General features: G+C 39.6%; 1 protein-coding gene across 4 annotated transcripts; it reads right to left on the minus strand.

The window, feature by feature from the left end:
• Positions 1–963: 963 nt before the first annotated feature.
• Positions 964–21,552, minus strand: timeless (timeless circadian clock). 4 transcript variants are annotated; one of them, XM_072666499.1, is made up of 30 exons: positions 21,454–21,552; positions 17,856–17,991; positions 16,729–16,882; positions 16,496–16,610; positions 16,346–16,408; positions 15,792–15,893; positions 15,025–15,180; positions 14,413–14,546; positions 13,816–13,903; positions 13,107–13,283; positions 12,587–12,804; positions 12,358–12,461; positions 12,016–12,185; positions 11,467–11,589; positions 11,090–11,241; positions 9,950–10,047; positions 9,717–9,840; positions 8,505–8,706; positions 7,919–8,058; positions 7,625–7,713; positions 7,147–7,270; positions 5,921–6,003; positions 5,681–5,829; positions 5,178–5,400; positions 4,993–5,061; positions 4,765–4,883; positions 4,378–4,618; positions 4,205–4,256; positions 2,875–2,939; positions 964–1,925 (listed from the first exon to the last, which is right to left on the minus strand). In XM_072666499.1, the coding sequence occupies exons 2-30, from the start codon at positions 17,950–17,952 to the stop codon at positions 1,795–1,797; spliced, it is 3,762 nt and encodes a 1,253-aa protein (XP_072522600.1). In that variant the 5' UTR covers positions 17,953–17,991; positions 21,454–21,552; the 3' UTR covers positions 964–1,794. The 4 variants fall into 4 exon arrangements, with proteins under 4 accessions (XP_072522600.1, XP_072522598.1, XP_072522599.1 ...); XM_072666497.1 differs by having other exon boundaries at positions 4,205–4,259; XM_072666498.1 differs by lacking the exon at positions 21,454–21,552 and adding an exon at positions 20,199–20,347 and having other exon boundaries at positions 4,205–4,259.
• Positions 21,553–21,828: the final 276 nt, after the last annotated feature.

Raw genomic sequence — 21,828 nt, forward strand, 5'->3', positions numbered from 1 at the left:
CTCTGGGATGCTCGGAGACTGCAATTGTGGGCTGAAGGCTGACCGGATGTATGTGAGCTCGAAAGAAGTGGTTAACTGGCTCCAGATGTGGAGATCTGGACCAGCCCACCGCAGCTGTGGAGACAGTGGGAGACCCTCGGCTTTGATTGTAAACCTTCTAACCTCCCTCTGCCTACACAATGCCTCGCCTTGGTGGAAATCTGAGAGCACTCTAGAGAAAGGCTCTACATTACGTGGAGGTTCTTTAAACTTCATAAAGGTTCTGCACCCTCACCTAAACATGATCAGCAGGACCTGTCTGACCACGCTGATCCTCCTGCTCTGGTCATGCAGCAAGACTAGCTGAACCAAACTAGTCAACCGGTGCGACAACCATGGCCAGCTTGAACCGTGGGACCAAATAAGGCGACCACTATGACCAGCTTGACCAAACTAGTCAACCAGTATGACCAGCTTAGTCTAGCTAGTCAACCGACATGACTACCAGACATGCTGATTGACCAGCCTAACCAAAGTAGTCAACCAGCATCACCAGTATGACCACGGTGATTATCCAGTATGATTAGCTGGACCAAACTAGTCAATGATCTGAAGCCAGGTTTTATTATTATAACCATTTATACATTTATCTTTAACCAAACCAAAGGTTTTAGATTATTATTTATAATCACTTTATTAAAGGAGAAAGTGTTAGGAATTTTAATCTACGCTGACCAAGGTCAGATCAACGCAGGACAGAGAGCAATTAGCATGATTCTACTGCAACTCTATTAATGACTTCTTAAATGACTGAATTATACCTTATATACCTTGATTAATCCCTTAAAAAGCCTATGGTCAGCCTGCGGTTCGAACGAATAGCCCAACCAGTTTGTACAGAGTAGTAATACACCTTAGTGTGTGATAAGCAAGCCCTGGAGTATGAAGGGGTTAATATAACCAAAATGTTTTATAGAGTTACAGCTTAAAGCTACAGCTTTACAGGTTTTATAATCAAACTTTATTCAATGTTTACAGGTTTAAGCAGAATCCATTGCTGCAGTGAGAGAATACAGAGTCTAAAAACTGGAAACTACGTAGAAAAGACGCTCCCAAGCTGCAGCAAAAGCCAGCGATAATTACTTGGCCTAACACTTGACGAGTCTTTGCTTGAGGTAGCGGAGGTAAAACAACCTGGACGTGCAGTCGGGGGACCTGCTGCCTCGTCTTGCCAAGAACAATGGAAAAAAAGTACAATTTGGGCAAACATGTGAATGAACGTAACTGACTAAATGTTGTTGTTGAACTTTGCTGAGTATACCAAACTCTCCCCAACCACCTCTTCATGTGGTTTTAGGCTCAGGGTAATCCTCCAATCCAAAACTGGTTATTCTTTACAGTATTTTTTATTTTATCTTTTTTTTAATCCAGGGAGGAAACAAAGCCAGAATTGCATATAACAACATAACTTTACCTGCTGGTTAATTGTCCAGCAAACTCCCTGTATCCAGAACAGCCTATGGGTGACCAACCGGCACTGAAAGAGTTTGCGATTTCTGAGCAAAGCTGATCAAACCTGCATTTGGTTTCCTCTGGACCGCAACACCACTTCTAAGGAGTGACTCTTATATCTAATCTATGTGAAGATTACTCAGATGTTTACATGTGAGGTCTCAAGGCCAGCCCACATGCATGTTCCGTTCCAGCTCCCAAAAACGACCGATCCAGGTTGCTGGAACAGAATAAAAACACGGTCTAGCTGAGATTACAAACACCAGTCAGGATGGAGTCGCCTGTGGTAAAAATTTGGTGCGTTTAGTCTTCTTCGTCCTCTTCGTCGCTCAGCACCCGCTGCCGTCTGCGCTTAGCGGGGGCAGAGCGAGCCTCGGCATCTGAGCCTTCGTCCTCCTCAGGGTCAGCGTTCATTTTGGACGGGGGGTCCTCATCTGAAACATAAAAAGAACGGTAGTAACTACGAGAAAGATCGGAATATGAAGGAAGGTCCTGGAGAATCTCACTTACAATGCTGGGCTTAAATGTAGGTATATAATAAATAAATAAATAAATAAATAAAAGAGCCCTAGGTGTTTCAATACAAGAAAAACAAGAGATAATAGAGGTGGCTGTAGGGAGAAGGAAATGGAGGAGGAGAAGGAGGATGATGAGAAGGTGAAAAAGAAGCACATTCTTCTCTATTGTGAAAATTAATAGTTTAAAAATAAATAAATAAATAAAACAGACGCTGTCCCACCCTTAATTTTTTTTTCAGGTGGTCAATGGAAGGATGCAGCTAGCAATTATTTTAATAATCAAATATTCTACCAATTATTTAATTAAATAACTGATTAATCAGATTTTGTTCCCTTTTTAAAAACTCATCTATACAACACAATGATGAGATTTACTAAAAATATATGTTACAAATATTAATAATATAAAAAAATAACATTATTATTAACACGAATGAGGCTCAAGCTTCACTGCAGCATTTTAGTTTCTTTGCTTGTTTTTAAGCAAAGCTAAGCAAATGCAGAGACATCATAACTAACTCTAATTGATTCACTTTCTTAACTAGCCATTAGATATAGCCATAACTATCGTACATGTGTTATTAGCCCTCGTCTCATCTAGCATTTGCACTGGATGCTTCCTGCTGTGATGCTGAAGCACTGACACCATGCTGTTGTGGTGGGCTAGTTTGGTTTTACAGCAGCCTCACTGTACAGAGCTTTCGTTTTCTGCAGTCTGTGCAGCTCTACACTGGATCTACATTATCTAGAGTATCTAAAATCTAAATTTGTTCGTAATAAAAATCACTTAGTTGAAGAAAGAACCGGAATATGAGAGCTGATATTCCTGGCTGAAACGGTTACAATTAGAAATCCTTTTCTGTACCTCTCTCATCATCACTGTCCAACACACGGCTCCTCTTCACTGACGTTTTACCTCCAACCGCAGCACTGTAACACAAAGCCACTTACATTAAAATAAGAACAAACTGAATTAAAAGTAAAAGCTTGCACCATAACATCAACAAATAAATTCCTAAAGATTATAGATGGACATGATTGAAGACAGAAAATCATCATTTTAACCTAATAAACATGCACAACTGTAAAAGGTTTTTAATCCTCGTTACATTACGGGTCATATTGACCTATTTTAAAAGTTTAAAAATACGGGGAAAATATTAAACTACTTTTTACTACACATAATAGTGTATTTAAGTTTAAACTAATTAGTGTAATAAAGAGGTAAATGGAAAATATCTTTAAAGTGTTTATATTATGCAAGTTAATATTTGTTTATATTACAGATGTACGTTCCAGTCAACCTGACCCAGTAGTGACAACAGAGCAAGGGTGCACAACTCCAGTCCTGGAGGGCCGGTCTATAGAATAGGTTGGTGGCTGCCCTACGCAAACACACCTGATTCAACTCAGTTAATTACCAGGGTGTGTTTGAGCAGAGCAATTACCAACCTTTGCTGGAGACCAGTCCTCCAGGACTGCAGCTGTCCATCCCTGCAATAAAGGCTTCAAAGGGTAAAATCTGGTGCATTTTGTCAACATGAGATCATGAGATAACAACCCTAATCAGACGTAAAACCCTGATCTGACAGGGGTAATAAAATCTGATCACACTAAATGTTGGTTATATTTATATTAATTGAGCTAAAAATACAGTTTACAGAGAAAAATGTTGTCTACTGCTGAACTGATTGTTAAATGTGGTTAACACATGGGTCACTTTGATCTAAGACATATTATTATTATTATTATTACTACTACTATTATTATTGCTGTTCCTTACAGCTGAACACAAGAGAGTTCATTAGAGAAATGTTAAGTTGATCCTCTAACCATGTTTTTAGCAAATTATATAGCAAAAACAAACTTTACAAACATTAAACGGCAAAAATAATAACATTATGCACAAAATATATGACTTCATTGGGTTGGTACTAAGAAATATGGATGTAAGCAATTCAAAGTCATTTTCTGATTTTTGCTTAGTGTAGCAGTAAACGTTACCAAAATCTGAGAAACACATATTTGCTTAAATTTAATTAGTCTAGTCACTCTTACACATGTTTAATGGACTTTTAAATATAATTAAATAAATAAATAATAATATAATAATTAAATTCTTAAATGTGTCAACAAAAGTTGGAATTTTCTTCCTTTTAGCAGCTAAAAAAACCCACAGAAAGCAAGTCACCCACCTCTGTGCTTCACTCTCAGGACTCTCAGGAGCGGTCTCCTCAACTGCAGAATCTTCTAAAACATTAACAGAGGAATAGTCCATAATTTAATATCATATAATTCAATCAGCCAACAGATCAGAATTTTATGGCCGTAAAATCACACAAATAATAACAACAAAATTAGGACTAACTCTTCGTGTCCTCAGGTGAACGCTTCCTCTGGCGAGCGAGTAGTAGGGCTCTGAGTGCGTGGGCTCTAAGCTCCTGACTATCAGGGCCTTCATCCTCCTGCTGTGATTCAAGGCTCGCAGGCACCGCTTCTTCACTTTCTCCTTGTCCTCCTCCCTCATTCTCTTCTACTGGGCTCAGAGATGCAGCCAAGGCCCGTAGCTGATAGATGCTCGTTGTGGCAGGAATTCTCCAGAAGGACTCCTGGTGATAAATGTGACAAAGGCAAAATTACAACATTCATTTATGATAATATACAAAGTCGGAGATTCACTATATGCTCAAAGGTATACAGACGAGCCTAATAATTGGTTAATTCAGTGCATTTTAAAGGGGAAAAATAAAAAGACCTGTTCATCTGCTGGCGCTCGAATTCCAATTTTGCGGAGAAGCCTTTGAAAGCCTTTGTTCTCCATGGCATCCTCGTTGTCCTCTGTCAGAGGAACCAGTGCCACAGGGTGGGAGACACCTGCGAAAACATGATGAGGATTATAATAATTGCATTTGGGTGAACACCACCACCACAAACACCACCACCACCACCACCATTACTACTTCAGGGCCATTAAAAGACTTACCATCTTCTTCACGATCATCTGCTGTTCTGTTCAGGCAATTTTGCAGCCACAAGACTGGCCCAGACATGCCTGTTAACACACAGTGAGAAACCCTTGAGGGCCAATAAGCCACAGAAAAAGCAACATAGACTAATCCGACCTATTCCAGTCAAACAGCTTCCTTTCCCCTTTTTACTGCCACCTACCTTCTCGCCGTAAGTTCTGAGCCATAGTTCCAACGCTGGTGTTCTTGTCCACAGCACTTTCTCGTCTTCTGCTTTTCTTGTCTGGAACAGCCCTAACCTCCTCTTCCTTCTCTCCTTCACAGTCGTTCTCATCTTCCTCCAAATCATCGTCCTCCTCCTCATCCTCATCCATGGTGTCCTTTCCTGGTGCTCCACTCAGCTCAGCAAAGAAATCATCCTCGGTCTGATATGAACCAGAGAGAAAAGAGCAGAAATGTAAACCCAGGGGTTTGTGGGGATGCACCAATATTGAAATTCTGAACCCAATGTTTGTCAGGTGTTGTCTAAAGACTCCAGAGAGACGTTTTGGTGGACAATATTCAAGACTTGAATTCAATAATTAAAGTCTGGAACTACTAATAAATAAATAAATAAATAAATAAATAAAGATCTGAATATCATCATGCATCTCTAACGGTTTCAATAAGCAAATCCTGCTTAAACAACAGATATTGCCTGTGTACCATCCCAGTGCTTTTCCCTGGAGCATTGCGCCGTCGCTTCTTGTAGAGATCCTTGCGATCAGACACCAGGCCCATGCTGAGCATCTTGTCTACGACACGGGCCTTTGAGCGTTTAGCGGTCAGACGCTTTAGAATGTTGCCCAGGATATCTATGGAGAAAAAAGCTCAGTTAGAGATCAGTCACTTAGTGGAAATAATAATAACAATAATAATAATAATAATAATAATAAAAAAACTTGCCATCAGAGTCTTTGTACTCATCGTAGAGCATCTGTAGCTCCTGTTCCTGGTCCTCAGTCCACAGCACAATGCGAGTACCTTTCCTTTAAGAGGAGAACAAAAAGTGGCAGATTAAACACATGGTTTATTAAGAGCAGCATGTTGTAGATCAGGATTAAATGATAAAAAATAAACAAGAAGATGCCTCAATCTAAGAGGTTTGAACGAATTCCTAGTTTGTTTTGATATTAATCATTCTGTTTTATTGCAGCTCTGATCGGGTCCACCAGACCTGCCCATTCAGGTGCTTCTGACAGCGGACAACTAGGTGCATTAAATTTGCAGTTAAAATAGCCGTTATTTTCCCTGGACAAAATAAGCATACTACAGACTAGGGCTGCAATGGTAAGATATTGTAATGGTATGATAAACGTCTCAGAAAATATCACAGTTTTACATTATCACAGTACTTCTATGTCATCTTCATTATTATTATCATCATCATCATCATCAGATACAGTGACCCTTAAATGAACGAATATAGGTTTTGATAAAATAAAATAGTTATGGATGAGGTGAAGCTTTTTAAAACTATTTTGTATCTGGATAATGATTATGTTCATTATAGATTAATCTGCTGATTATTTTCTTAATGATCGATTGATTGGTTTAGAAAGTCTGAAAAATAGATTCTGGTGGGAATCTGTTTGGCTGCATTTTTAAATAACACAATTAAGCACATGTACATGGTATAATAAACATTACATTTAAATACAATGGAATACTGCTCCACTGCTAAACCCTGTATCCTTTAATAATATTTCTTTTTTATTATTATTATTTTTTTTAAATGTTATTATTTTTTTCCCCCAATGTCTTTTTGATTAAGTCACCAGTGGTCAGGGCAAGGTAAATAATCAAATGTATAATCTAATTTAAATAATCAAAAAAAAAAAAATCTATAATGATTTACTTCCACTTTTTCCAACCATCTTCAAAAAGAAACCACTTAGGTGGCTCAGAGACTGTGTTCTGATTTGTAGGAAATATTGGTAACTCATTAAAATCTGCTGGTATTAATGCAATATGACAGAAGTACTTTAGTCTTAGTCAGGCATCCCCGTCCTGTCATGACCACACTCTTGGAGAACCTTAAATGGACTCCAAAACAACACTTCCTTACTTTTGACCTGTAGGGTAAGAATACAGTAAATAGTGTGGCAGAATGCGTCATGGTATAAACTCACCGCTCTTTCTTTAGGTCCTTCACACTGTCCACCAAACCCATAGACACCATCTGAGACACCACCTGACGTCTTGTGAGGTTGGTGTTGCTCAGAAGAGGGAGCAGCGTTTCGACAACATCAGAGACTAGGAGAGAATGGCAAGACAAGACAACCATATTCACCATTTGTGACATTGGAATTTGGCTTCTGCCTTTAACCCATCCGTGCAGTAAACACAGAACACACAGACACACACACACACACACACAGGACAGTGAGCACATGTGCCCGGTGGGCAGCCATTGATGAGAGGGTGAAGGGCTTTACTGAAGGGCCCAATAGTGGCAGCTTGCCAAGCCCAGATATCGAACCCTGCAACCCTGTCATCAATAGCCCGGAGCTCTAACCGCTGAGCACCACTGCCCCGTGATGAAACAATGATGTCTGATGAATCTTAAGGAGCAATACTTCTACACAAGCATAAAGGACAGACACTGACCTCCAGAGTCCTTGTGCTCTTCATACAACCGACGAAGCTCCTCCTCCTCCTCAGGTGTCCAGGTCACTTTTTTCTTACCAGCACCTTCGCTGATTTAAAGAAGATACACAAAGTGATTATGAGCCACCCAATCCGTACAGAAGCCATTTACATAAATCAGTCTGAAAGGCCAGCATTTGATTTATGTAAATGGCTACTGTACGGAGTCATATTGATTATAGGGATAAACAGGTGAGGGGGGGGATTAGGATGATAAAACTACAACTGATCATAATCACATTCTCTCACACACACCCATCTTTGCTGTAGCCCTCAGTCATCTCTCTCACAGTGCCAACATTCTTCCAGAAAAGCAGCTCTATGAAGGCTTTGTTGTTCCGAGCAGCAAGAGTGAAGAACCGGTTGAGAACATACTTGGAGAAGGTGACCAGCTCCTGAAGGCACAACCGAGAAGAGAGATTTTTTTTTTTTAAGCAGCTGAGTAAACCCCTGAAGTTCAGCAATTTATCAGGCCTTAAGAGATCACACAGTTTCTGACTAACTCTGAGAGATCGTACAAAACGTACAACCTTAATGGAGCAGAAAACCACGCCTAATGTATTTGGACACCCCTTCTAATCCGTGAAGCTACTCTAAGAGCGTCCATTTCTCACACAGGGGACTAGCTGCACGGACAAACATACTGCAAAAGTAAAAAGTATTGGGACACCTGCTCATTCATAGTTTCTTCTGAAATCAAGTGAATTAAAAAGAGTTTCTCCGGCTTTTGTTGGGGTAACTGTCTCAAAGAAGGCTTTCGGCTTGATTTTGGAGGAGCACTGCTGTGAGGAGCATGGTTGCTATGCAGGAGCGTGTTCGGGAGTGTTTTCGGTTAAGCTACCTTATAGGCGGCAGCTGCAGGGTCAGTCAGGATCTTATTGAAAAGGTAGAAAACCGAGAGCTGGAAGAGCAGAGCGTCCATCTTCAGGTCCACAGCCACGCGATGAAGCATGCGCACTGCACAGTGGTTGGTGTGGGGAGTGTTTGTGCCATACGAGCGCAGCAGGAGCAGGTAAGGCCGAATGATGTTTGGGTTTGCAAACCTGGCGAACAGAAAAATGAGTCAATTACCTTTTTTACACACACACACACACACACACACACACACACACACACACTTCTGTAGTTCCTGTAGTACATACATAAGCTTAGCTACAGATTTCGAAAAATGTATAGGGCTGCCACTAACAACATATTTTCTACTGATGGAAAATAATCAATAAATATTTCTAAGTGAGTTATTTTCCTCCAAAAAAGGTTATATTGAGCATTTCATTTCATTTTGGTAAAACTGTAAACATATTAAGGGCCAAACTGTGAGTTTAAACTTAAGCAGAACAGTCAGCAGTGCAGTGGGGTATTTATACCCCTTATCAAAGTGTATGTCGTCACTGTTCAATGAAAAACAGCAAAATGAGCAAAAACGTTCGTATATTTAAAAGTTTTTATGCAAAATAAAGAGTTTTTCTATTGGTCAGTTCATCCAGAATTATTTACAGTGTACGGCAACAGCAAAAAAGAGAGAGGTATGAAGAAAAAGACCTGGGTGCTCTGAAGGAGCCCACTGTGATCTCACTCCCTGGAGTTCTCTATTGAGTTTGACTCAGAGATACGGTTCTTTTACCTTGACCAGATTATTATCTTAACCCAAGCATTGGTCTAAGCGGCCAATCCAAAGGACCCACATGTTGCAACCCTCCCAAATGAGGGAAAACTAGCTTTGCTTTGAATGGAGCCGACTGGAACGATTGAGCTCAGGGAGCAGTTAGGTAGTGGTAATGAGGGGAAAAATGTTTGCTATTTCAACTGAAGACATACTTTTAAGACATAAAAAGCAAAAAAAAATAAATAAATAATGTTAAAAATGATGCATCATCTTAAAATATTAATGAAGCAGCATTTTCAGCATTGATGCCATTGACTGCGACAACTAACCGCAGCAGCGACTCTATTGAATACCGTACAAAGAAAACAGCAGTGATCTCTGCAATACTTCAACGGTCATGCCCCCTGCATCACTCACAGCTCATAATGAAACACTAAGAAGCACAACCTTTTAATAAAGTCCAAGAAGTTGAACTCTGTTTCAGACACGCGCACAGTCTCCAATTCTTCCTCCTCCTCCAGCTCCGCTCCTTCCTCATCCTCATCCATTGCAGCCTCTGTGTGAGCAGGTCCTGTGTGGGACAGAGAAAAAGGTTTATTCCAGGTAGCCAAAGGTAGAGCATCTTCACTAACCTAGTAACACTGAGGAGAAGCAGATGGAGCCTTCAATGGTTAGCTTACTGGGAAGCTCAGCAAAGAGGATCTGCTTCAGAAGCTCCAGCTCCTCTTCAGGCGACACCTCAGCAGAACCGAACACGTCTCCCTCTGGCCACACCTCGCTGCGAAGGATTCATAGAATAAAAAAAGAGCAAAAATAACCAAACTGACCGCAGAGGATTTAATCGTAAGTAAAAAAAAAAATGGGACGTTTCTTGGACAGGGCTGCAGATGGGACTGAGCGGTATAGTGTTGTTAGGTATACCACGGCACGAAAGCTGATGGTTATCATACTGTGGACATTTGCTTAATACCTTAGCTTTACCTAACTTACCTAAGCTTTACAAAACATCAAATGTCCTCAAATGTGGATCTTTTTTACTTTTAAAAGAGAGACATTTTAATGATGGAATTCCAATAATAAATTGCTTTGCTAAATTGCAAAAAAAAAAAAAAAAAAAAAAAAAAAAAAGTTAAGGATAGTAAATATTTTAATTCAACCAAATTATTTTTTGGAAACGTAGCTTAGTTACGATATTAGTGAGCCAGATAAAATCCAAAATATGAATGGGATAATCACAGCTGGATCGAAACGCCCTCAAATGTGGATCTTATTTATTTATTTTTTAAAGAGACATTTTAATGATGGAATTCCAATAACAAAATGCTTTGCTAAATTGCTAAAATAAATAAATAAAAAAAATATTATTAAGTAAATTATATAATATAATAAAGTAAATTCTTTGGAAGAGTGTTTTTTTTCGGTAAACGTAGCTTAGTTAGGATTAGTGCCCCAGAAAAAAAAAAATCTATTTTTAAAATATTTTACATTACAATTATGGAAGGAAACAGGAAACAACAAAAAATGAAAATATTTTGTGATATATCAGAATTTCCCTAATCTGACACTAATCTGACCAGCACATTTGCCCTTAATCACAGGGTTAGATCTTGGGTCATTTGTTTCTTCAGTTTTACAAAAGTAAAAATGAAACATCTAACCGGTTTACTATTGATTCTGCTCATTTATTAGAGGTACCTGTAGAAAGGCTGTCTACACTTTTACTGGGACGTATGTAAACGTGAAGGCTTGCTGGACTATGAATACAAAGAGTAAAACAGTCAGCCGTGAGCAATAACAGCAGGTTAATTCGAGGGCTTTACCGTGCAGCCCGCAGCAAGCTCAGCGCCTCTGGTCCAGTGCGGGCGAGCACAGCGTCCTGAATACGGATCATGGCTTCGGTGCGCTGCTCTGTAACAGGAATTTCAGACGCTGCATCAAACGGCACAGCGCCCTCAGTCAGAGCCTCCGACAACTGCAACCAGAAAAATGACAAACCTAGTCAGTCGTCCACTTCCTCAAACTGAAGTATTACGTTAATGTCATCCAGGACCAAATTAACCTAAACATCATGAATCATGGTGTACAGACCTATAGGAACACAAAGACATAATAATGAGAGCGTGACAGGTCCTGGCATCCTGCGCCCTTTATGGACAAACCTGCATCAGTGAGATATGTTACAGTTTCAAGGACGAACCTGAAAGCCACAAGCTTGAAGTTCTTCAGACACTATTTTCCACGTCTCCTCCAGCGCTTCGGGGGTGTTCTCTGTCGGAGCACTGGGCTTCTTTTTCCGCTTTGGCCGCTTTGCCTTCTTTTTCTAAAAGAGTCACAATCACAGCAAATACAACACAATTCAATGCATTCTGTATTTGTTGAAAACATATTTAACAAGTACAAACAATAATCAAACTAAAACTAGCTTCTCTTATTAGTTAAATAGGTCCATAGTTGTCCTGATATTCAGTACTTAATTCACGCTTAAACCCGTATATCATTTATATTGTGTTTACATCAGATTTGTTTTTTTTATACATTTTTATGGTTTTTAATGTCAGAAATAACAGGAGATTTAGTGCAGGCTAGGGATATCCCGATCATGTTATTTTGCACCCCTCCATTTTTGTAGCTGATGTGGATGTAGGGTGACTTTTATCCACACTGGTTTAGACGAAATGCATGACAGCCACAAAAACAAAATGAAGGTCAAGATGAACTGCAAAAAAAAACCCTTCTGCCCGCTCACCTGCACCAGGAGGTTGTTGCGGCCCTTGCAGAAGCGCTCGAGCATCCGCAAAAACAGATGAGTGGACTCCACCAGGTCACGCAGGAATGAGCGCGGCTGCATCCGCTCATCAAACTTCCGCAGGAGAGTGAGGAAGATCTCTCTGTACTCCATCAAGTAGAAGATATTACCTACAAGCAGCGAAGGGGAGTTCGGAGAGTGGGTTCAATCTGCACCATATACGGATTCATAAAACTGAACATATTGCAAGATTTATTGCAATTTAACAAAAAATATTTTTGTTTTATCATTTAAATTCTCCTGACATGAAACATTAATACGTGAATAGCCTTCCAGTCTTACTTTTGATAACGCTGGCACTCTGGCGAATGTTCTCATCCTTTGACCGATCCATTTCATTTACAGTCAACAGGAGCTCCTGATAGGCCTTCAGAGCCAAATGCATCCTAAGAATATTTGAAAAGCAGATTTACTAAAACAATTACTATAAATAGGCACAGCTGGTCTGCGCTCATTTAATAGCTTCTCTTTAAAAACAACCACAGGCCACTAATAGAGTGCCTAGACTCACCTGCGAGACCATGATGTAGCTTCCTTTTTGTCGGTCAGCATCATCTCATAGTAATTCGTGATGTTCTTCTCTATGAAATGGAAAGCGCGGACAGATAAGGTCTCGGAGACCAGCTCAGCCTTGCAGCCGTTCCCACGGTTAAAGGCCATGAAGAAGCTCAGAGCCCACATGTAGTAGGTCTCATCATGCTGTTGTGCCTGCTCTCGAATCAGTGACTCCTGAAGGAAGGGGAAGTTATGAGACTTTTATGGTTTTATGCGCAAAAACACTCATAATTCATTTTTATTCTGTTTCCCTTTAAATTAAACCGGTAGTTTCTGTTACTGCGTCTTTAAGACTGATCCATGCAACTGATCTCTATTCTTATTCAAAAAGCAGCCCCAAACATTCCTTATAACCTCAGTACGTATAGATAATCCCATTTAATGTAATTCATTTAAATCATTTTCCATTACAGAAAAAACTCCAAACCTCTGAATAAATCTGTATTAGCTTTAAACAGTGATGTTGTGTTGCCCACCTTGACGAGGTACATGAGCCGATTGTAGCAGTTCTCCAGGAAGTCCACGCAGAACTCTCGCAGGAACAGACGCACATTCAGGACGGAGCGCCGCTGACTCTCGGTGTCCCGGGCCATCTGTTTACGTTTGGGCACTCGCCTCGTAGCCTTTCCAGCGTCATGAGAATAATTCTTAAACTTGGAAAAAAGAAGAGAATAGTACACGATCTTCACAAATGAACATACAATGTGTGATACATATTTTATATTAAGGAATTTTTATATTTTATAAATATTTTATATTAAGTAATTAAAAAATTACTACTATTACAAATACATTAGTTCACATTTAACATACTTATACAGTCATGCTTATTAACCAACCAACCAACAAATTCTAAAATAGGTTTAAAATATCCAGAGTGCTTTAACTTATAAGAATGTCTTATTTTCTTTTAATGATTTGAGCATTTAGTGTAGCAAGGCTATGGAAAAGTCTTCCTATGTTATTGTTACAACTGGTCTAAAAACCCATCTTTTCCGGGAGGCTTACGGATGAGACAGAATTTTAGTTGTGTGTATTGTGCTGCATTTTTGGCCATGTTATCATATTCATGTTTTTATTAGTACAGTGTCCTTGGGTATCTTGAAGTAAAATTTAATTCCTATTATTAGTATTAGTAATAAATAATAAGAAACAACATTTTTAAGTTACTAAACTTTTACTCACATTGTGAAGTCCACTGTGAAAAATCACATCTTTCTCTCCAATGGACTTTAATCCTTCGACAACATATGAGCCTCGGAAGCGGGAGTGCCTGCAGCAGAAAGAGGAAAAGACTGCTGTCGTCACCAAATAGCATTCTTCAACACATCGGTCTGTCAGAGGAGTGGGGAAAGCAAAAGAAAGGAAAAACGATGGGCACAAGAAAAGACATAGTAGAGTGCACCCCCTTGTGGTAAGTTAAAATGTGTAGGACTTGTTTGCCAGATAGGGGCCAAGCCTAGCTGTGGACTACCTATATTTTCATTTCAAAAGGGGGGTGGGGACCTTTATTCTATGAAATGCTGTGTACACTAGATGTAGGCCTAAATCCTGTCTGGGAAACTGGTCTTTAGATTAAACATCTCAGGTGTTCTTTAATGAGGAGTATCGGTAGAGTCTAATCCAAGCTAATATTCGTATTTTCACAGGTAATACAGGTACACAAATTGAATCAAGTTTAGGCAAGATATGCTAGCATGCTGATTACTTCACTTTGCTACAGGACAATCAGCTCCCTGGAGCTAATTTGACAAACACTATCTGGACACCAGGTGGGTTCACCTGTTTCCTCTTTGCATGGTGCGGCTACGTTTCTCTGCCAGTTCCTTCTGTCTGAGGGCCTCCAGTTCATTAGTGTCTTTCTGTTTCTCCTGTGCAGAACGAGAATGTCCTGCACTCACCAGCTGCTCTGGAGTCTGCGGGGCAGAGGTTGGAAACAATTATTTAAAGTTTAGAGGAATACTTCAACAGGTGAAATCACCAAAAAAAAAAAAACATTACCAAGTTCCTCGGACGGCAAATGTGGGCTATAAACTACAAATATTTAATATCTGCAAGTAAACACTTGGTTCTTCAGTTTTGAGCTTGAGCCGTCACTCTGCCGCCTAAACTATTACACACTTTCCTAAAACTATCCCTAAAATAAACACAAAATGAAACTTTTTGGAGCCATGCAATATGCATTTATCCATTTTTTTTAAAGGCCAGATTGTCATACAGAGTTAGAAACCACATCAGCGAGTCTATTAAAGATTAATGAACATCTGACAGCCCTGCAGCATACAACATGGGACGACTTGGCTAACCGAGTGCACTGAGAACCCTCCAACAAACAACTCCATAAACAATCTAGGAACTGGGTGTATGGATCCAGTATTGACTTTATACACTGACCTGATCTCTGAACATGAGCGAGATGACCTCCAAAACATGCATGCTCCACTGCTGTTCACTCTGGGCACTGGCCAGAAACTTGAGCAGGTCGTCCATTCCACTCATGTGGATGGCCCACAGCAGCTTATCGTGCACACTCGCATCATCGTCCACATTCTTTAACGGGAACAAACCAGGTGAGAGGAGAGACGTTTAGTTCACTTCACTTTAGAGTGGAATTGTGTGGAATTGTTTAGATTTGACCAATATTTTAAAATTAATGATAACTGATGATGTATTTATTGAATGTAAAGCTAAACTGCAATATCTGCATTTTAGTAACTCTCATCCAAGCGGATTGAAATGTATTATACATACATAAATAAATACATGCTCACCTGACATTCACCTGAATATGTAATAAATGTTGAATGTAAATGGTTGTAACCCTGCACCCTAACCTAACCATCTTGAATCAACTCTAAAATATAAGTTTGAGCCTAACCCTAACCTTAACCTTAAATCTAAACCTAAAAGGGTAATGGTAAGGTGAGGATAAACCAGGTTACAGGTTTACATTCAATAGACAATCAATAATTTACATTCAGCTTACAGCTCAGTTGCATTTAATAGGCCTTTATTGAATGCTCAATGTTAGTTGAGCCTCAATGACGCATCTACACATCTAAAGAGCATATATATATTCCTTGAGAACTATATAAATCTCTCTGACACCTTCAAACAAACAGAAAGAGACACATAAGTATATGTGGAGCTTATATGTGAACCTTTTCCTCGTAGGGGTCAGCAGGGATATGCAGCACGTTCCTTATCAACAGCAGTATCCTTTCAATCAGCAGGTTATCCTCCTCCTGCCTCTGCTCCCAGTCCTGAGAGAAGGGAATGAGAAAAACAGGGTATTACAAAGAGCAAGACAAGCAAATACAAGTGTGTTCGCACTACGGAGGAATTTAGAGGTACTATTTAAGTGTTTAATTATATGGACAAGAAATTAATTTAAAATATGCTGCAAAGTATTGATATTGAGATTGTAAAGCATTTCTATTGGTCAATTCAGCATAAAATTATGATTCAATTTAAAGAACTGCCAGATTCACATCATGTTAGATGAAAAATGCTTTATTCAGGAATTTCCTAAACAACTGTCCAGAAACTTTTGTATTTGATCTGCATGTTAAAAATTGCACTGAACATTTCTTTAAGCCCTGTGATGATATCTGTCCTATCTGCCCCTACATTACCCTACACTGTGTAAAGTAAGCAATGAGACAGTTCCAGATCTACCAGATTTGAACTCTTCAGCCCATTCGCTGGCACTCACCAGTTGCAGGAGGTTGTACAGAGTCTCACTCAACACAGCAAACACTTTCTCGCTGGCAAAAGCCTGCGAAAAGAAAGCATCTGTTATTCAGCAGCTACTTCACCTCAGATGTATTACAGATGTTGTTTCCTGTGATGATGCAGCGCATACCTCTTTGTATGCATGTAGGTAGGACACAACTTGAAGAAAATGATGGCGGGAGGCAGGGTCATCTGGGATTTTTCCAAAGCAGAGAAGCGCCGGCTGGGTCAGGTTGACCATCAGCCTGGAACAAAGAAGATTAATAAACAGAAAAAGAAAAATAAGAAATAAGAAATATTAGTGTTGAATGAAGAAGCAACATCTCATCAAATTTATTTTAAATCCTATTTATGCAAACAGACCTGATGCAGGCATCAAACAGGGGTTTATCTTGTCCATGCTGGGTTATGATGGGCAAGAGGTCATTCTGAAGAATCTGTCCAGCTCCCAGCTGTTGTCTGATGTCCCTCGTGTCATCTTCATGCCTCAGGTAGCGGATCAAGTCCTTTACACTCTCTGAAAGGGGGATACAAAGTTGGGAGTCAGAAAGCACTATATATATATATATATATATATATATATATATATATATATATATATATATATATATATCTCAAAGAAATCAACCAATAATACCACGTTTCCCCTCAGACCACACCCACCATCAGGGAGAGAAAATGCTCAGCAAGCTTGGAGACCCTCTCTGATTGACTGTTTCATTCACAGACATCAAATACACTGTTTATTAATCTACTGGAAATTAGATTTTTCAGTACCCTGTTATTTAAATACACATTATCTAACAGACAGCACATTTACTTATATAATGTATTATTAATATACAGGCCTACATATACTAACACACTACATATGCAGAACAACCATAAGTAGTACAGATCTCATAGGCTTCGTTCACACCTGGCATGAACATGCGTCCTGGGTGATCCGATCATGATTGGCCAGCACAAAGTACAGGTGTGAATGGGGTACGATCTGATCTGAGGGTCACTCAAACCCCATTCAGAGGTGATTAGAGAAGCATATGAACACATTAGTGTAGTAGTGTAAACGGCAAAGTGTCTCAATGTGTCCCTGACAGCAAAGCCTTGCCCACATTAACTGTGAGACTCAACCATTTGCACGTGTACGTATGTATGTACATATACACACACACATTATATATATATATATATATATATATATATATATATATATATATATATATATATATATATATTACACACACATACACACACATGCAAGTGTGCAAGCAGCAGACTGTACAACATTAGCAGAAAAAGCCAACGAGAACAGTTCATTCAGTAAGTATAGGTAAAATCTGTGGAGGGGTGTGTGTAGCAGCACTGGCGCCCATGTACAGCGCGTCTGTGTTCAAAAAAGATCTCACTGTACATTTAAAGTGACCTAAAGACCACATAACATCTCCCATAGTAGTGATTATGATATAATAGGACATTGTCAGACTCACCGAGACAGTCTGGTTCTTTGTGGTAGGTCTCCCCCTCCAAATAGCCCAGGGCACTGCAAGTGGCCAACAACTCACAGTTCATCATGTACAAGTCCATACAGCACTGCGCCTCCTATGGGTGTAATATGGTCTCAATCTGTAAGAGATTAAAACACAGCATTTCAATCATACGTTGTAGCTATATTTAAATAACAGGAACACACACACACACACACACTGAACTACTGTTGAAAGCCTGGCGCACCACAGTGTTTCCACCAGCACCGTCAACCCACAGCAGGCAGGAGCAACGAGGAAGCTGTAGAACTGCAGGTTATGCAACTGTGACACTTACCCATAATGCGTCTAGTTAGCCTACTTTCTCTGGAGGGAGGGTGAGGGCTTAACCCTGTATATACACACACACACACAACACAGTGACCTCAGCCACGTTAACCACAGCTTTGAGCTGAGGTTGCCATTTTCGGCTTTCTGTAGCCCAGCAGGTCTGAATACTGTACAGGAAGATTCTCACAGCCTCTTAAATCATGGTGGTTGTTTATGGCTTATATTTCATGTCCATTCAGGCACAAAGAGCCATGGCACCAGCTGGAATTAAGGTATACATAAGGGAAATAACTTTTCCTGACCTCATCAGATTTTCCACCCATTTTCTCCCCAATTTGGGCTGCCCATTGCATAAAAGGCCCAGACACTAGTAAGGGTGGACCAACCCCCACCCCCTCTGCCGTGTGCACAGTCAAGCCTCTTATTTTTTTTTTAACTGCCGCCGATGCAACATCAACACACCTGGGGGCGCCAGCACTGCCTCGAAGCAATGTGGGGAGAGAGCGCCATCTACCCACCCTGGAGAGAGAGCAAAGCCAATTGTGCTCTATCTGGGCTTCGGCTGCCGAAGGCTAGCAGCACGACCGGGATTCGAACCAGCAATCCTCTGATCATAGTGACAGCGCCTTAGTCCGCTGGCCCGCTCTGGATTACTGACGTTTTAATCATTTGTGTAGTAACGTTTGTTAAATATTAAGATTATCATCTATAAAAAATAATCAGGCAAGTGTTCAGGTTGGACGAACTGATATTTGAGAAAGTTAAGGTGACGTTGAGCTTCTGCAACTCTCTGTGATCCGACATCTAGGGGCTGTGAATTGGCAAGAAGCTGCTGATACCATAATTATCATGAAACAGGGATTACGATTCAGTACACTGCGATATACTGCGAAAATAGTCAAAGTATTAAAACAAATCATTACTTTTTAATCCAATCAGAACAATCAGTGGAATCTGAGGACAGAGTACAACACTGCCATCTAGTGGCTGGGGTTTTAAAACAGTTTTAAAACGTTACATCTAAACTATTCAATAATAATCAATACTGTGTTTTAAGGGTGGGCAATGTGACAATATTTTATTGTACTGTCTTTTCTAAGGATCATCAGGACATCGTCAGTGCTTACCGAACACTGATCAACACTCATGCTTCATTATTAACAGTGTAATTAGTCTGGTTTAACAGGACATAGTGCAGCACATTTTGATAATTATCCACTGTACTAAGTATGGGATACAACATACTGATGTATAGTGTCGCAATACATATTGCAGTGCATTGTGAAAATAAAATGCTTCATTATATAATTATTATAATATTTTAACCATATCATCCAGTCCTACTGTGTGTTTATGAGAATTGATTTATGGTCAGTATTCCTGAACATAATCACACTGTACATCAGGGGACGTTTTCTACAGGCCATGCTGGTTAATGAATCAGAATAATATATAATATATGATATATAATATATGATATAATCAGGTATAGGTATTGACCCACGTTTTCCATATCAGTGCATCCCTCCCTAGTCAATACAAGAGCTTAATACATTGCATAGCTGGATATTTAGCAGTCAGATTAACCCATTATTTGTGTTTAATACACTTTAAACTCAGCTGAAACTCTTATCCTAACCGAAAATGATCTAAAAAGGGGTTTTACTACATAATAAACAACAACAACAACAACAACAGCAGCAGCAGCAGCAGCAGCAGCAGCAGCTGTTTACAGCTAGGTTAGCTAGCTAGCACTAGCGAGTCTCGTTAGTAACAGGTGACCTTACACTAAGCTTTATTTCTGCCATATGAAGCTTTTCACTCAACTAAACAACATATAAACAGTTAGTTGGATCCCCAAACATGAACTGAAGCTCACTACATCAGCCCTCCCCCTCAAAACCACACCGGTAGCCCTGGCTTTCGTTAGCTAGCTTAGCGGTTAGCTCAGTGAACCGACACCAGGCAGGCGAGTGAGAGCCTCTCCAGCTTCTCAGGCTCAAACTCCTAACTTACCCGAGACATTAGGCAGTAAAGTGACAGACGAGCTTCAGCTAGAAACGTTTTAACAACGTCCTCCTCGATATAAAACGTTTACCGAGCCATTAAGACAGTTTAAATGGGGGATTTTTTTAATGTTTGTAACTACACGACTCCCCCACAGCCGAACCCGGCTTTCCCTCTAATACCGCATCTCGCGCGCAAAATTGTACATTCGCGCACATTCAACGAATCGGCTCCTTTGAACATTTGAACCGATTCACAATTCTGAAGTTATTCTTTCTGCTGCAAACGTGAATCTTTAAAATAAAACTGAAATGATATGAATTCATTTTATTTTAATTATAACGCAAACCTCACTGTATTAAAAAAATCTAGTAGTAAATTGTATGTAAAGCAATGGGATTGAATACACGACTCCTTATTTGCTATAATAAATACAAAATATAGTATTAGGATTAGTCCTTAAAGCGTATCAGATTTAATACTGACGACTAAACATAAGAACATAGGATATAATCTATCAATATGGCTACATCAGAAGTGTCTAATTTACAATACATATATATAAAATACATATATACAATTTTAGCTAATTCCACCTTAAATAGTGAGAGTTACTTATACGACTTGTACCATTTAAGGTGGAATGGAAACGTCTGCCTTAAAAGCTGGCAACCAATGAGACAGTTTAATCCTGGAGTCTTACTGAACATGGAGGAGATTAATTTTAACTAAATAAAATGTAAAAAATCGAACAATTGATTTATTAATATAAGCATCAATTTCACGCAAGCGATAGATTGTTGAGTGGCGCGTTGACCGAATCGTTGAATCGGTTGAATCAGTTCTGTAACGTGAATCGATATTTCGTCACTAACGCAAGCGCCTTCTTTCTTAAAGGGATCGCCACACACTTTTAACTATTTGCAAAAAGTATTTAAGGTTATTTTATCCAGGATATTTATTTATTTATTTATTTAGACCGCTACTGTTGGAGTAGTACCATTAAACGTGTCATTTTCCCCTGAATGTGTCTCATATGTCCTTATTTACTAACGAAACAGCAAAGTAAAATGCAACGAACATTCAAAAGACCTTTAATAAATAATAATAAAGTTCAATAGGTAGATTAACTCAAAATATTAGTTAGTTAGTTGACTACTTTTTATCCACACACCCTCTAACAGAAACTAAGACATTAAAAAATGATCAATAAATCACAAATACCCTATAACAGCTTATTATAAAAATAGCTATAATAACCTACCTTAAAATATATTGTTCTCTGCTATCAAGAGGGATAACTTCCCACTTTTCCAGTCTAGCCTGGATCATAGGCGAGTGTTACAGTGGACTGGAGGAGAACACTGCAGGCACACACAGCCACGATTCACCCCATTCCAGAAACATGGTAAAGTTAGCCTTCAGGGGCGTACAGTGGAAAAGCACATGAGGTATATATATACGTGGAGAATATTTGCACACTATTAGCTTTTAAAAACACACAGCAATTTTCCCAATACACCGTTATATGAGATTTAAACCGCTGGAGCTGCGCTATTGCAGCGGACACCCCTCCGCCTCTCACATTGGTTTGATCCAGTCACACTCAGGACTGCGTGACAGCGGCCGCGAGCTGGAT

The sequence above is a fragment of the Salminus brasiliensis genome, chromosome 21 (assembly GCF_030463535.1).
Source record: "Salminus brasiliensis chromosome 21, fSalBra1.hap2, whole genome shotgun sequence".
In the NCBI taxonomy this organism is placed as follows: domain Eukaryota; kingdom Metazoa; phylum Chordata; class Actinopteri; order Characiformes; family Bryconidae; genus Salminus; species Salminus brasiliensis.